This window comes from Penaeus vannamei, chromosome 17 (assembly GCF_042767895.1).
Source record: "Penaeus vannamei isolate JL-2024 chromosome 17, ASM4276789v1, whole genome shotgun sequence".
In the NCBI taxonomy this organism is placed as follows: Eukaryota; Metazoa; Arthropoda; class Malacostraca; order Decapoda; family Penaeidae; genus Penaeus; species Penaeus vannamei.
Window position 1 is genome coordinate 41470770 of NC_091565.1, and position 15578 is coordinate 41486347.

Below are 15578 nucleotides of genomic sequence, written 5' to 3' on the forward strand. Positions count from 1 at the left end.
CATTATATATACTTATTTACCTTCGTATAAATCACATTTTGTTTGTTGTTGTTTCGTGTGAAATGAGAAATTTAGTGAAATAACATGAAGAGAGTTGGGGACGAAAACCGATCGTTCTCCTTGCATCCGAGTCGGAAACCTCTCTTTAGGGTTAATTGAATAATTTATTTATTTAGCGCAAGACAAACAATAGCTAAAACGAATGTTATTTAAACTTTCTTTTCCATTTACATTGCAAGGGTATAGATCTATATACTTAATAATAAGAGCTGTTGTGACACACCCAAAGAGGGTAGATATCCAATCGCAGATGTTTTTTTGGGGGTATAGGTTATTTGTAGCGACGCATAGAGATTGAGGGAAATGGACGCCACCATCTTGATGAGCAGAAGAAATAGAATTGGATTCAACTTAGTGTAAGCTGTTGCGGCCTCATATTCACCGCTAAAGGATGAAAATATATCCTGAATATCACCGCTCAGATTCTGTCTTTGGTAATTCTTACTGATAGCTACGCATCCTCGTAGAGACTTAATACCATCTTTCCAGCGGTTACAGGAAATGTGACACCTTTCATGGGACAGGAATCCTGCAGGCGGTAATTATTTATCAAGTTGCCAGATACATTTCACCTACTTTGGATATTTCATGCATATTTGTACTCCAATTGGATATCTATAACGGCACTTCCCGCCATAAGATATCAAACGACATCTTGGATATCAGATTCCAAAATACTGTGTACCTGTCGGAAAAATAACCCGTCGTTCATCAACCGTGACCATTCCCATTACGTCACAGAAATGGGCGGAGCTTAGAGGTCTCTTGCCTATCACAAAACAGCTTTTGGTGTCGTGTCATGTCGGGAGATGCCCTAATTGTCACCAGAGAACGCAAAAGTTCCAAAGGGGTGGAGGAGTAAGGGGTATAAACGAGTTCACGAAGCTCCAACATGGCCTTAGGTAGTGGGTGGGATGGCATGATGTTATCAACCTGTAAATGTCGAAAGAAATTACCATTTAAACAACGTTAGTGTCATCATCTGTAAGAGGTGTCAAACTTTAAGTCCCGGCATTAGCAAGCAGGTAATGTTGCAGTCGCTTATTTGCCTCAGGTGGGCTTTTTAAAAAATCACCCTCGCGATATACCCAACAAAATGTGCTTTCCAGCGGCCAAATTGGGGGAGTGTTTTGCATCCCTCCATTTCCTCTAAATGTTATTAGTATAGGCACCAGTTTTGGCATCAACAAAATTATAAGTGATTAACTTTGAGGTGATTGAAGCCCTCTTCGTTCAGACTGTCACATGCTTTCGAACAGTCTGAAATTAGGGTTGTCCCGGGTCTCACATAGGCTCTAATGATTGTTATTAGAGTCAGTCCCATTTTTCAACGGATATGAAGAAAAGGACTTTTTTCTTTCTTTTTTTTCTTGGCAGAATCTACCAAACACCCATTGGCCTTCACTCTTCCTACATTGTACTTCCTCTTACCGAATTTACTCTCGTCAATTTCTACAGTTTTCCTGGGCCCCCAGTCAGTGCAATATTTCTTGTGCATCAAGAGATCAGCACTCCCCTACAGAAACTAGACCAAACATTAATGGAATTATCACTAAGTTTTGATTAATTTCTAATTTGTTAAAATGTGAATCCTTTACGCAGAAATAAATCAAGTTCATTTCCACGTCCAGTTTTGATTTGTCAAACCAGGTGCTTTTAAAAATCGTTCGGGGAAAAGGCACACCGTGCTTTTTCTTATGCCCCCTAGGGTTAATTTTTCGATTATGACAATCGGGACTTCCTAGATAATATTTATATCATCAGATTTATTCTCTTGTGATGAGAAAGAATCTCATGATCATTTCCGTCGCGATAGCAGCCGACAATGTTGATGTTATAAGTCCCAACATCAGGTGATGGCATGAAGTATATCCGTGTGGAAACATGGTAAAATAGGCTATAATAAGATATTTATACGACAAAATAGCATGCAACAATCACCAAAAACACTTCAAATGTGATAATGAAAGTTTGACGTGCTCACTTGCCTTCTTTGAAACTTAGTCAGACATGACGTGCCAACTTTAAAAAACCCTACGGTAATTCAACCCATCTTTAGGTTAAGTATCCGCGGGTATGAAACACTTATAGACTATGCACTTTTAAACATTACGCTTATAATATTTAACACATTAATGCCTTGGGCACCATTACCCCTTTATGAATAAAAATATGCAATGTATATTTTACACACACATGTGTAGATTGAATATACATACATATATATATGTATATGTATATATGTATGTGTGTTAATTGTTACCGAGCCCGACACACCCTCCCAGGGACTAAGTTCCAAATGGAGGGGGGGTCCCTTCCCCCCTCCCAAGGGGGGAAAGGGTCCTCGCAGACTAATTTCCTGAGGGGGGGAGGGATGAAGGGGAGAAAGCGAGTTCACGAAGCTCCATTGGGGGTGGGGGGGGGATGCACGATCTCTATAACAATCTGTAAATGTTGAGATAAAATAAATAACACTTAAACATCAATAAAAACTTGAATTATATGAAATACTATCATAAATTTGTTCCGATAACAATAGAAAGGCCGTATAATCCGAAAGACGAAACAAACTTTGTCCGACGGACAGCGAATGAAATACCGCCAAAGTTAACAAGCGAAACACGCAATGCATAAAAAGTCGATATCCGATATTTATAATTTTTTTTATTTATGTTATCATGCAATCCAAAATAACAAAAACATAACACATACAATTATCCCACCCCCTGCTTATCCGCACGATGTCAATTTATTAAAAAATTATTTAAAAAATAAACAACACATACTGTCAGTGTGGAGGGTACAAACAAGCAGCGGCGAGGAGGAACTGGTGGAGCCTTTTGTTCTCTGCCGGGTATATGATTTGGAACATGGCCTTAGCCAAGTACCCGGCGAAGTGGTACTTCGTCCTGCCGAAGTGGGCACTTTTGATTTTGCCTCCCTCCATTACGCTCGATCGTATTGGTGTGCGCTTTACTCTTGGGGTCAACCAAATTGTATGAATCGTTCAGTTCCTCAAGACAGTTGTATGCCTTCCAACAATCACTAATGACCGTTGCTCCTGGGTGGATCTGCTCCTTTATTATGTTAAGCAAAGAGTGTGTCAGGGGTCTCCACGGGTACGAGAAAATTTTTACCACTACTGCGGCATACTCCTCCAAAAACCCATTGACCTTCTGTTACTCTACCAACATTATATTTTCTTTTTCCAAATTTTGATTCATCAATCTCGATAATTTCCTGACCCACCAATTTTGTCGGATTGATTTTCAAAATACCAAAAAATGAGAACCTCCCGGCAGAAGCTCGCCCAATCGCAAATAGTCTTGTTCGGTAAATTAAATTTGCTCCTTGCAGATGCGTACGAAAACCTCTCTCTCAAATACAAATTGACAAATTTTAAGTTAGTTTCAAACTCGAGCTTACTATTATCAAACCAGGTGTTCTTAAAAAGTGATTTTTTGAAATTGCATCTAACTTTCCTCTTATTAATTTTTTGTTTTGTCACACCTGAATGAATGAATATTAATAACAATGCGGCATTCGCCGCCACATTTAAGGCACTTAAACTGGCTTAAAATTAGGCCATGTGAACTGCAAAGATCAAGCAAGAGGGCGGGATCTGAGTATTTTTCAAAGAAGTGCCCGTACCTACCATAAAAAATCATATAAAACACTATTTGTCTCTCATTAAAGAAATTATATATATTTATTTGTTAATAAAATTGCTTAATAAATAATTAATATTTAGATTCAATTATTTTAACTTACCCCATGTCACACTCCACACAGAAATCACTTGGACTAGCCATGGTTAAGGCTCACCGGAAAGTGTTGAACCAATTAACATTGTGTATTGTTCCGACATGGGAGGCAAACAATGTAAAGAGGCAGTACAGTTATTACATTGTTAACTATGAATAAAGTTTATAATAACTATATTAATAATCATAAAGTAACTAGATTACATAAAAAAACACTTATGATGTAAAACTATTAAACAATTAGAGGAAATGTTATTAGAAATGATAAAAAAAATGGTTACAATAATTACTAATCGGAAGTGATGTCACGGTAGAAAATGGTGCACAGAAAATGTGACATTTAGAGAAAACGCGGGTAAAAATTCTAATTATATGAAAGAGCCTAAATTTGTCATGGCAACAATAGAAAGGATAGATGAAAAGTCTCAGTTTACGTAAAGGTAACCATTCCATATTTTTTTTTTTTTTACTCAATTCCTGATTGTTATCCACTGTAATTTTACCCCCCTTAGCACAAGACTTATTGCAATGGGTCTTTTCTTTTGTAGTCTATTCTGCATTCACTTCCACAATGGGAACACTTCCACATAATCCAAAATATTTTTAATACTTCCATAAAATTTCAGCACAAAATCACCATACCCATAGTCGCAGCCGGCACACAATGTCATTGTCACTTGTTTGCACCAAGGTTACTAGGGTTGAAATGTCAAGTGTGCTCTCAGAAAGGGAGGTTGAATCCCATGATGGGAAGGCGGCATCACATGCCCCTTGGCCACATTTTTTTTCAATACGGGATTGGGGCGTCTCCCGTAACTTAGCTCTATTTTTTCATGATGGGGTAATCTCGTCATCCAGATCCAAAGGGCTAATAGAATGTACAGTGTGTACAGGTTTATAAAATGCTGACTCCTATCTGCTCAAAATTTTGACTCGGTTGAGTAGAAAAGATTGATATTTATTTGCAGATGTGAGAGCTGTTGCTTATTCTTTTTAGGCAATAATGTATGCTGGTTCACATTTAAGTCTTGCATGGCTTCCTTCATTCTTTGTTTTGCCCTTTGGATCTCCTTATGCTTATTCTTGTGATAGAAGTTCTTGCATCAGCCTGTGGATTGTTTTATTTTCTTGTTTTACATTTTTGTATCATGTGTAAAGGTTAAGTAGCAGGTTCCTAAGTGAATCAAAAAGAAAATCTCATTCCTAATGTGACTTCAAATTTAGTTGCTCATACATTCTAGTAAGTTAATGGCATTGTACCTTTTAGAAAGTCACTAATCAGTTACATACTGAGGAGGAGCTTTATTTTTTTGCAGAATGATCTTACAGACCTATATGGGTCCCTTAACTTAAGTGGTGTAGAACAGGATGAAAACAACTTAGAAGCAATCATGCGTATCAATTCCTTCCTCAACAACTCCCTAGATCTCCGAAATCTCTCATCAGAAAATGCTCACAAGAATTCCATTGGTTCGTATGTCTTTATCACTTTAAAGTTATTATGGATTCATATTGACTGTGAATGTCATTCTTGAATGTTTGATGGCCTACCTATTTTCAGATGCCATGTTGACTGAGTTAATGAATGGAACAGAAGCAAGTGTGGGAGACCTAGGGCCAGTTGGGCCTAAAAAGAATGGTCAGGTAAGAATTTCAAAAATTAGATCACTTGTCTAAATCTCAATCTTGAAAAATTGATAAATTGAAGTCATCTTGGAATAATCTAATTTGAACTTATTAGTTGTTATATTAGAGGACTGTATTAACTTAGTTGTCTCTAAGGTATTATGGTATAATTAGCAGACTGGCAATGCTGCTGTAGATCCAAGCATACCTCTAAGTCGTCTTCTTGCTCAGAGCTACAGCTACAGCTCAGATAGCTCCACTTCGCCACACACTCCACTCACTCCTCGCACTACCTCACAGGTTTGATCTTTTACTCTGCAATAGATTTTTTATTTTATTTATTTTTTATTTTTTTATTCAGTTACTTAATGTTCTGTAATTTTCAGGTGTGTGGGCGCAATAATGTCTTCAGCTACATGGATGATAGCCCACATTCAAGTGGTTCAAGTGTTTCACGACACTCCTTTAATTACTCGCCAGGACCAACAAGCATTGCACACAGGATGAGAGCTTCCACTGCTAGGCAAGACCTCTCTCTCTCTCTCTCTCTCTCTCTCTCTCTCTCTCTCTCTCTCTCTCTCTCTCTCTCTCTCTCTCTCTCTCCCTCTCTCTCTCTCTCTCTCTCTCTCTCTCTCTCTCTCTCTCTCTCTCTCTCTCTCCCCCCCTCCCTCCCTCCCTCCCTCCCTCCTTTTTGATCTTTTTTATATATAGTGTACTAAATAACCATACTGAAGAATGGAGACTATTTTCAGCTATTTTAAGCCCTTGGATTTCTTTTCTAGTAGTAAAAGACCCTTTGAAAAGACTTCTAACACTTTAATTTTATTGAATGGGATTTAAGATATATTTACAAAAGATCAATTTCGAGTCCCCCATTTCACCCATTCCTATTCCAAAGAAAATTTTTTTTATTGTTATAGTTTCCCAGACTAATCCTCCTATTTTGGAAAATAGGGGGGATTAGGCCTGTATTTCTTCCACTGCTTTTTTTTTTTTTTTTTTTTTTTTTGGCATGGCTAGAAAGGCAATCCAAGTTCAAATACTATGTATTAGCTTGTAATCACATTTTATCTTTTAATTACCTATTGCCATTATGGTGATCATTTCCCCACTTTTTGAGCTAGACTTAACCACATACCGCCAGGGATTGCATGTGCGTACAAGCCATGTCCACTGTTTATGAAATAAAATGATTACCCTTCCAAATTTAATGTGTGATAAAACCCATGAATTTTATTTTATTTTTTTAGTGAACCTGGTAGCCCAACCTTGGAAGATGCAATCTTGATGGGGTGCCAGGACTCTGCTGCTTTTCCTCATGAAGTGAGCGCAAACAAAGCTGGTGATATTACAGCCATTGCTGATCTCGTGGTTTGTGTTCTTATCTGTTTTGGTGTTTGTTTATATACATGGTGTACATTAGTTACCTTGCTTGATTACTTTTGAACATGTTATGGTTTGAATTTGAGTAGTGTTTGTAAGGGATATTTAGGAAAAGTATATTATTTCAGAGCTCGCTTAACCTTGGTGCCAATGCTAGTGCTAACAATCAAGGAAATCACCCAGCAGTCAGTGTAACTCGTCAAGGTCCACTTCTTAATGTAAACCAGCAGCAGCTGTTGCCAAATGCTGCACTGTTTAATCTACAACAACAACACCAAGTGGGTAATGTAAGCCAGCTGCAAGCAAACTTTAATAACAATTCCAGCATCAACCCACAAAATGCTTTGTCACAGGTACCACAAGGTTAGTGTCTTCCTCTTTCCTTTCCTTTTTCTTCTCTATCCCCTCACAAAATTGTATTTTAAAGAACCCTTTAATAATGAATTAAACGGTTTTGAAGACATCTGTAATTCTGCTTTTGTTACATTTTTGTGTAAAGAATAAAACCCACTTATTTCTTGTAAATTTCATTTTGTCTAGGTGTAGACTTGACAAGCTTAGCTCAGCTTCAGAATGCTTGGTTAACATCCCAGTTATTTCCGGGCTTGATGGATGGGACCAGTCTGTTGAGTGGGGAGTCGAGAGCACCAGGGCCTCTTGCTAGCTTGTTGGCCAACCCAACAGACCCTTACTCTATTGAAAAGGCGGCCAAGATGCACAGGAATGCTGCAGGTAGGGTCTGTTGCCTTCAAGTTGTTCTTTGGTATTAACATTTTAATGCATTTAGAGCCTCTTACATTCAGAGAAATAGTTTATCAAAACTTAATTTTTACACCTACTGTTGATAAAAAAAAACAAAAAAAACATAACTGTTGAAAAGTTGTATGTGGCTGTAAATACTTCAACAATATTGGTAATATTTAAAAGATTGATAGTGCTGCAGATCTCGCAGGTACATGCAGTCACATGTAGGCAAATGTGACCCTTTTCCTAGCACTGATCTGATTGTCAAATAAGAACAGATCTGAGAGTACCTTGGTGTAACTTTTGACAAAGCTGAATATGGCTTGTTTCTTAGGTCATAATAGCTGGGGGTGTGGAATGGCTGTCTTAAAGAAAATTGACAAAAGTTGTCTGTCATTTTTGTGAAGGGCTTTTACAAAGTTTAATCTTCTATTGTGTAATGATTTATTAATGTCATTAACCTGCAAGATCTTTTGACAATTTATAAAAGCTGTGTGTGATGCAACCTGTACATGGAGTGGACAGCTACCAACAAGAGTACACAAAAATCCCATATACTCCTGTAAGGCAAGTGAAATCTCGCTATTTGAAAGCAGTTGGTGTCTTTCTTTGGGTAAAGAAATTTTGCCCATGCTAGTTTTGCTCTTTTGTTATGAACAACATTTCACAATCTTGTATATGTCAGGATTGTTTAGATTACCATTTTACTTATCTGATTTATTTTATTTTATATATATATATATATATATATATATATATATATATATATATATATATATATATATATATATATATATATATATATATAATTTTTTTTTTTTGCTTTCTTTGCTTCCATATTTGTACATAAGAGCTACATACAAGTTAATACATCAGAAAACTAAATATTCCCCTGGCCATCTGGCTTTGTGGCAGTAACTAATACCTTGCATCCTTTCATTATTATTCATATGCTTTGGAATCTGCAGGTGTTTTTGGGTGGTGTTCCCTGGGATGTCACAGAAGCAGCTTTGAAACAGACCTTTTTACATTTTGGTAATATCCAAGTGGAGTGGCCTGGTAAAGAGAACTCTGCAAACCCACCACGTGGATATGTGTACATCCTCTTTGAACATGAAAAGCAGGTCAGTTTACCATTAGTATTTTTTTTGTATTTGTATTTGAAGATGACTGCCTTTTTATATGATTATGAAATTTTGATTTTATGCACTATTATTCTTGGCCCAAAGCTTTCTTAACCCTTGTATCCAGGCATTTTGCTGAGCAGATGTTGCCCTAAATCCTGGCATTAGGCTTACTTGAGTACCTACTCTAAAAGATATATATATGTAATGCATGTATGTATGTAATGTAAGTTTGTATGTAATGTATGTATGTTTAAGAGCTTGCTTATACCTAATACTGAGGCTAAAATGAGGCTTTCAGCCTACTTTTAAAGGCCAAATAAAGGAACAACTGTTTAAAAGGCACAACTTGGAGGAAGCTCAACTGTGCATGATGTGATACTGTGACTCCAGTGAGAGAGATCAAGCCATCACTTTGATAGGCCATCATCCTGGAGTGTGCGTGCATGCAGGATGTAAAGATATGTATATATACTGTGTATATATATGAATGAGCATTTCCCAAGTGACAATGTCTGGATGCTTTTAGATACAGAAAATTAATGAGGTGCTTAAGAATAAAAGCTCGCCTGAAAGTATCCAAAATCCATGTTTAAAAAAATTTCGGGCAAATTTTCATAGAAGAGGGTCTCTTGCAAGTGCATTTTGTCAATGACTTTTAAAGCAAGATGTTAGTTGTAACTGCATATTACTACTTCATATTACAGGAATGTGATATGTTCAATTTCTAGTTCAAATGATTTTGATTCTACCTTGTCTGGTTTCTTAGCAAATTTGATGATTTACAGGTGAAATCTCTACTGTCCTCTTGTAGCCAAGATTTTAGCATTGGTGGGAACTATTACTACAAGATTTCTTCAAGACGAATTCGTCAGAAGGAGGTAAGATTTTTAAAGGGCGCTCAGATCATACATGTCTTTAGATAACCTATAAGAACTTTACTTTGTGATTGTAAACCAGTTCATTTATTTTTTGTGATGGATTATCTAAGTATAGATAACTGTTTTTACCTGGAAAGGCCTTGATGGAAATCTGGGAATCTTCTTCAACAAAAGTTAATGTTAATTTCATTTCTTTTTTCTCTTAAACAGGTGCAGATAATTCCATGGGTGATCAGTGATAGCAACTATGTCCGCTGTCCATCATATCAGTTGGATCCTGCAAAAACTGTGTTTGTTGGTGCACTGCATGGAATGTTGAGTGCAGAAGGATTGGCTAACATCATGAATGACCTGTTTGGAGGAGTTGTGTATTCAGGTACATTGTATTTCGGACTAAAGATACGTGTGGTAGAGTTTTCGTGTGTAAATAAGCATACTCTCGAAATGGCAGTAGAGAATGCTGAAAGCGAGTTTCACAAATGAAAGCATTTTGGAAAATAGAGGTTGTGTACATTGAGGACAACTCCACCTTTTGAGATGATGTGGGGAAATGTGTGCATAGAAGGAAAATTATGGGGAGGGAGAAGATATATGGCTTCAATAGGATAAGATCAGTGGCTAAAGTTTGGGAGAACAGAGGGTGGCCAAAGATAGTCTTTAAATAAGAAGCCATAGTTGCTGACAAGGCATTGCTCAGTACATGAGAATTCACTCCATACCTGTATATGCACTGTCATCAACTTGTCATAGAAAAGGAAATTAGAATTTAGAAAGTTGGGAAAATTGAGTGGGTGTCATCAATATAGTGTACTTCTAAAGTGTATTTGTGTGTGAGGGAAGTTTGTTCTAAAACACTATTAGTGGTAGACTAAACAGTGGAGAATGGCTTACAAATATATAATAAATGGAAATATGCTACTGTCACATCTGTTTTGTTTTGCTTAGAAATAAAACCAATAAGAATAGCTATCCTCTCTTACAGGAATAGATACAGACAAGCACAAATACCCAATTGGGTCTGGCAGAGTCACCTTTAACAATGTGCAGTCATACAGGAAGGCAGTGAGGGCAGCATTCATTGAGATAAAAACACCCAAATTTACCAAGAAGGTAACTGGTAAATGTTCATTTTATTCCATATTGTATAAATTGATTGGTGTTGATTAAAAATTTGATACTAACACTAACTTCCTATTTCAGGTACAGGTGGATCCATATCTGGCTGACTCTCTCTGTCAGCTCTGTCAGATGCAGCAAGGACCATATTTCTGTCGAGATGAGAATTGCTTCAAGTATTTCTGTCGATCATGTTGGCAGCTCACTCACCCAATGGATGCCCATGGCGGCCACAAGCCTCTCATGAGGAACTCCAAGCTCCGCACACAAACCACTCTTAGCCGAGTTATTTAAACTTTGTATTCTGATACCACCTAATTTTAGTTAAAAATATTTGGCGATTTATGTATTCATGGTCATGTCCACTCATACATTGAGAGGTTAATGAAAGGGGTGTATATTTTGTGGTGTAGAGGTGTGTGTTTTAAGAGACTGTACCATGACTAAGGTGTGAAATTTTTGTATGGACTTGAGGTGGTTGACCTATTGCCATATATCAGGTTGATTGTGGTGTTGGTTTAATGTTTTACTGTGTGATTGTCATTATGATACTCTATGAAGAGGGCTTTCATAGTAGGTTGAATAGGATTCCATCAGCTTTTATTGGCTTGCAAAATGTGGTTTTATTACTGCCTAAAATACTATTAATAACACAAGTGTTTTTAATATATCATGCTGAAAGCTGTATGGAAGAAGCCAGTCAGCTTCATATTATTTTAAGATGGAACTTGCCATTTTTAGTGCAGCACACCTAAGCACTTTTATATTTTTTTTTGTTTTTATTTGTGTCGGTCACAAAAGCAAAGGAGAAAGTATCCATTAGGTTTTTAGTTGGTGTTCCATGCCATGGTAAGAAATTTTCAAGTTTCGAATTCTGCTTATTTAAACATAGGATTCTCTTTTTGTATGTGGGCCAGTTTTAGAGAACTAGTTTACATTTAGTCTTATTTTTATGGAATTTACAAATATTTTGATGGGCCCATTGACAATAGCATTGAGTTTGGTCCAGGTTTTCTATCTTAAATTGACTTTCACCTCCCCAAGGTCTTAACTGCAAAGGAATGAATTTCCCCCAAGAAGTGTTTTGTCCTCGCATTCTTTTTTAAAAGGTGGGGGCGTGAAGGAAACTGAGTCCAAGCCCTATAAGAGTGCTTTGTTTCCTGCCTTCCTCTAGTAGGGAAAGTAATCAGTTGTCTTTTGTTTGTGTATCATGACTTGGTGATTGTCGTAGATTTTTAAATCGCTCATAATTTGTAATCCGCTGGAGCAGTTGGGCCTCCGTGCAGTGGGTGACCATTTTAATGTTTGGTTACGAAATAATTGCCTAGTAGGAAGGTGAGGGTGTCTTCTTGTTAGTTTACTTTTTTTGCACAGTACTACTAACTTTTACTTAATTTTCTAATAGGTTGGGTTTTTGGAGGGAAGGAATTCCTACCTTTGGCAGGCTTGCCAAAACATTAAAGTGATCGTTTTGAGTTTAAATCCATCATTGCCTACGTCTTGTGGTTTGAATTTTTAGATATTGATAATAGAAACATTTACTTTATCAAAAGTGGTCATTTTACATATGGATGAAGGTCACTAATTTACGTGAGTTAATCATTAGAAAAATGGACTGGTATCTAGGTGAATTGTTGCTTTTTAATTTACATGGGAATTGTATAACATGTTGCTAAACATGTAACTTTTACTACTATGGAAGGTTAATTTTGTTGATGACTTGGCTTGTTGAAGGATCTCTCTTTTTGGAATTGCCTGATTAAGCAGTAAAAGTTTACTGTGAAGATGCAAGGAAGTTTACACAATTTCACAGTATTAAGATCATGTGATAATTTGTGGTTTCCTAAATATGTATATTTTTTGAAGTACACGTTCTGTTAATCAAATTTCATTTTGTTACTTTTGTATAAGAATATATTCAAGGAAATTAAGTTTCTTTATCCTTTAATTCAGTATATCAAGTTTACAAATTATCAAAAAGCATACTGAAAAGTTAGACAAGTACAAGGAATAAATTACCCAGAGACAGACTGAGGCCCAATGCAGATCTCCCCTGCCTTAGACCTCAGCCCTTACCCCTTATGGGGACCCTGAGGGGTAGACGTCTTTACCCTCCCCTCGCATGTCAAGCTTACGATGGTCAATATTGAAGATTTTGTACCCTATTTAGGGTCATTGAGGCTTGCCCCTTTATCAACTACCCTCTCTGAATCTAACCTCTTTAGACTTCCCTTTGACCACGGCTCCGACCACTGTTAGTACACCACCTTCCCTCTACACATGTTTCATACTTGACTGAATCATCTACCCAGGCTATACCCCCAATCCCTTGCCTGTTGTCATCATGGGGGGTCTTACGAGATGGAGACTGAGACCCAATGCAGGAATCTCCCGTCTAGGGCCTCAGCCCTCGACTGGACTAATTTTGCATGGTCTTTTCCCCCTCCAGCTTTTTGTTTCCGTCTTCTCCAATCCCTTCTACTATCTACGTCCTAAGGTGTAAGAGCCGTGCTGAAAGGATGAAAGGCTGAGCTTGTGCCAGTCCTTGAACGGCCTGCGGGAACCCTGGGCATGGTACTCCCGATTTAGTTGTCTAGCCCTTACCCCCGTACAGGGCACTTGGGAATGGACTGTTTATTTTACAGAGTCAAGGCTTCCCATGGCCAGTAATGAAGATGTAATGCCCTTATTAGGGGTAATGAGGCTTGTCCTTTCATCAAATAGCCCCACCGACTCGCCGGCCCCAGGCTCTCCTTTGACCATGACTCCGAACATAAACTACTACCCACTCCTCAATGCCTACTAGTGCATTACCCACCCAAGCAGAAAATCAATCTCCAGAAGACATTCCTATCCACCCAACTTCCTCAAATTCATCAACTCTACCCCCGCAACTTTCATCTTGCAGCTTAATTCACCATTCTGTAATACTCCCTCTTCCACACGTCCCCGACCATCCACCACCACTAACCCTACAGATATCTTAAATACTGTTTAGCCCAGTTAAATGGGACCGATTTTTCGCGATCCCTTCTACAATCCCCTACTCAGGCAACACTTCTCTTTCAACAATGTCTCCAAAAACAAGTGGGCAGAGTCCCTTTCTATACCAGACACGATCGCTCCCGTCTTGTAACAGTCAGATCAGAAACAATCTATAGCACTATCAAATTTAACTGATCATTCTGGCAACCCCATTCCTGCAGAACCTCATCCAATCCTTGCCAAAATCACCTTCCGTATCTACACCGATGGACAGTCCCTCCCTGTTCGACCATACCAACCCCCTCCCCGTCAATGTCAAAACTGTTGCCGTTCCACAGACCGATGCCCCATATGTGCCCAACCTGGTTATAACCGATCAAACTGCGGCGGCCCCCATAATGTATTTTATAGAGGCTGTCCCACTTACAAGTTTGAATCTGAGGTAGCAACTATCAGATACAAAAATGGTCTCACTTTACGTGAAGCCAGACGAAGCACGTCGACAAGGTTTCTCTCATACTACATACTCTAGTAACCTTGTTCGCTCAACCCCAAGATGTCCCCATTTCCACTTCTACATTCTACATCCCTCAGACCAATTCCTTTGCCACTCTAAACCCAGACACCCCAATCTCAACTACAGCCCCAACACCAACCCCTCTCCCTCCCTGCACTACCCGTAGTAGACAGACTAAACGTTCTAACCCTTCTTCCCCTACAGCACAGTCACCTCCACCTACCTTTACCTTTATTCCTAAGACACCAGTCTCCTCTTCCCTCCCTCATAAGAAAACCTTTATCCCACAAAACTCTCCAACCAACTTCATTGCAGAAACAATGGATGACAAGTTATATGCTTAAGACACACGATCCCATAACTCATGCTCCTTCCACACTTGAAGTGGCTGCCGATATACATACCCCTCCTACTAATATTCCCCCTACACCCCTTCCTCCTACTCCCTCTCAACACAACCTAACCCCCTCAATTCCGTCCACCTCCGATACCCATCCTCCTGATATCCACCCCCTCTTACTCACAGCACCCCTACACCCCTTCCTCCTAATCCCTCCCAAGACAACACATCCCCTTCAACCCCAACTATAGGCACATTCTCCCTCGTTCCATCCCCTCTATCTTTTGCACTCCCTCCCGGATACACACGAGAATAACTCATGTCATAACAATACCCTTCCCCAAATTCCCTACCTCCTAATACCACTCCTTCACACACCCTAGCTCCTTCTCCCCCAGATTCCCCAATACGTACCATATGCGATATCACTCATAAGCTATAGCTCTTACATTGGTCCTCTATGTAACGTCCCTCTTTGTTCCACACATTCTCTTGTCCTGTCCACGCTTTAATACAGCACGTACCTCTGCTTTTCCACACCTATCCTCCCTTCGCCGACCTCCCAACATATCAGACATCCTTACAGAATCCCACGGCTTCTGCCTTGACAACCTGTTCTCCTTCCTCAGACGCATAAATATCCTTCACTTGATCTAACTCCCTTGCCTAAACCACCATAACCTTTTCCCCTATCTTCAACCTTTCAACACTCCTCTAGATAGTTGACACATTGCAACTATCGCCTGACATCCCCTTTGCTATACCTTCCTATAGTGCTATATGACCTTAGATGTCTAGCACATTTATTTTAACCATTAACCATTAACCCTCTCCCCCAGTTTCCTACTGTCGTGGGGTGGGGGGGTGTAGGAGACAGACTGAGGCCCAATGCAGATCTCCCCTGCCTTGGATCTCCGCCCTTACCCCATATGGGGACCCTGAGGGGTAGACCTCTTTACCCTCCCCTCGCATGTCAATAAAAATGGTCAATAATAATTTTGTACCCCATTTGGGGATTGAGGCTTGCCCTTTATCAAC

General features: G+C 38.9%; 1 protein-coding gene across 2 annotated transcripts in view; it reads left to right on the top strand.

Moving 5' to 3' along the window:
• LOC138864570 (cytoplasmic polyadenylation element-binding protein-like) overlaps positions 1–12625 on the top strand; it is a 13062-nt gene extending 437 nt beyond the window's left edge. The window contains exons 2-14 of one of the 2 annotated variants that reach the window (XM_070132320.1): positions 5141–5294; positions 5386–5468; positions 5625–5750; positions 5837–5973; positions 6701–6821; positions 6962–7196; positions 7374–7565; positions 8068–8144; positions 8546–8701; positions 9490–9582; positions 9793–9958; positions 10565–10692; positions 10783–12625. In XM_070132320.1, the coding sequence (XP_069988421.1) occupies positions 5141–5294; positions 5386–5468; positions 5625–5750; positions 5837–5973; positions 6701–6821; positions 6962–7196; positions 7374–7565; positions 8068–8144; positions 8546–8701; positions 9490–9582; positions 9793–9958; positions 10565–10692; positions 10783–10992 (1878 nt within the window). In that variant the 3' untranslated portion in view covers positions 10993–12625. The remainder of the gene's footprint in view (positions 1–5140; positions 5295–5385; positions 5469–5624; positions 5751–5836; positions 5974–6700; positions 6822–6961; positions 7197–7373; positions 7566–8067; positions 8145–8545; positions 8702–9489; positions 9583–9792; positions 9959–10564; positions 10693–10782) is intronic. The other variant, XM_070132321.1, reaches the window with a different exon arrangement.
• Positions 12626–15578: the final 2953 nt, after the last annotated feature.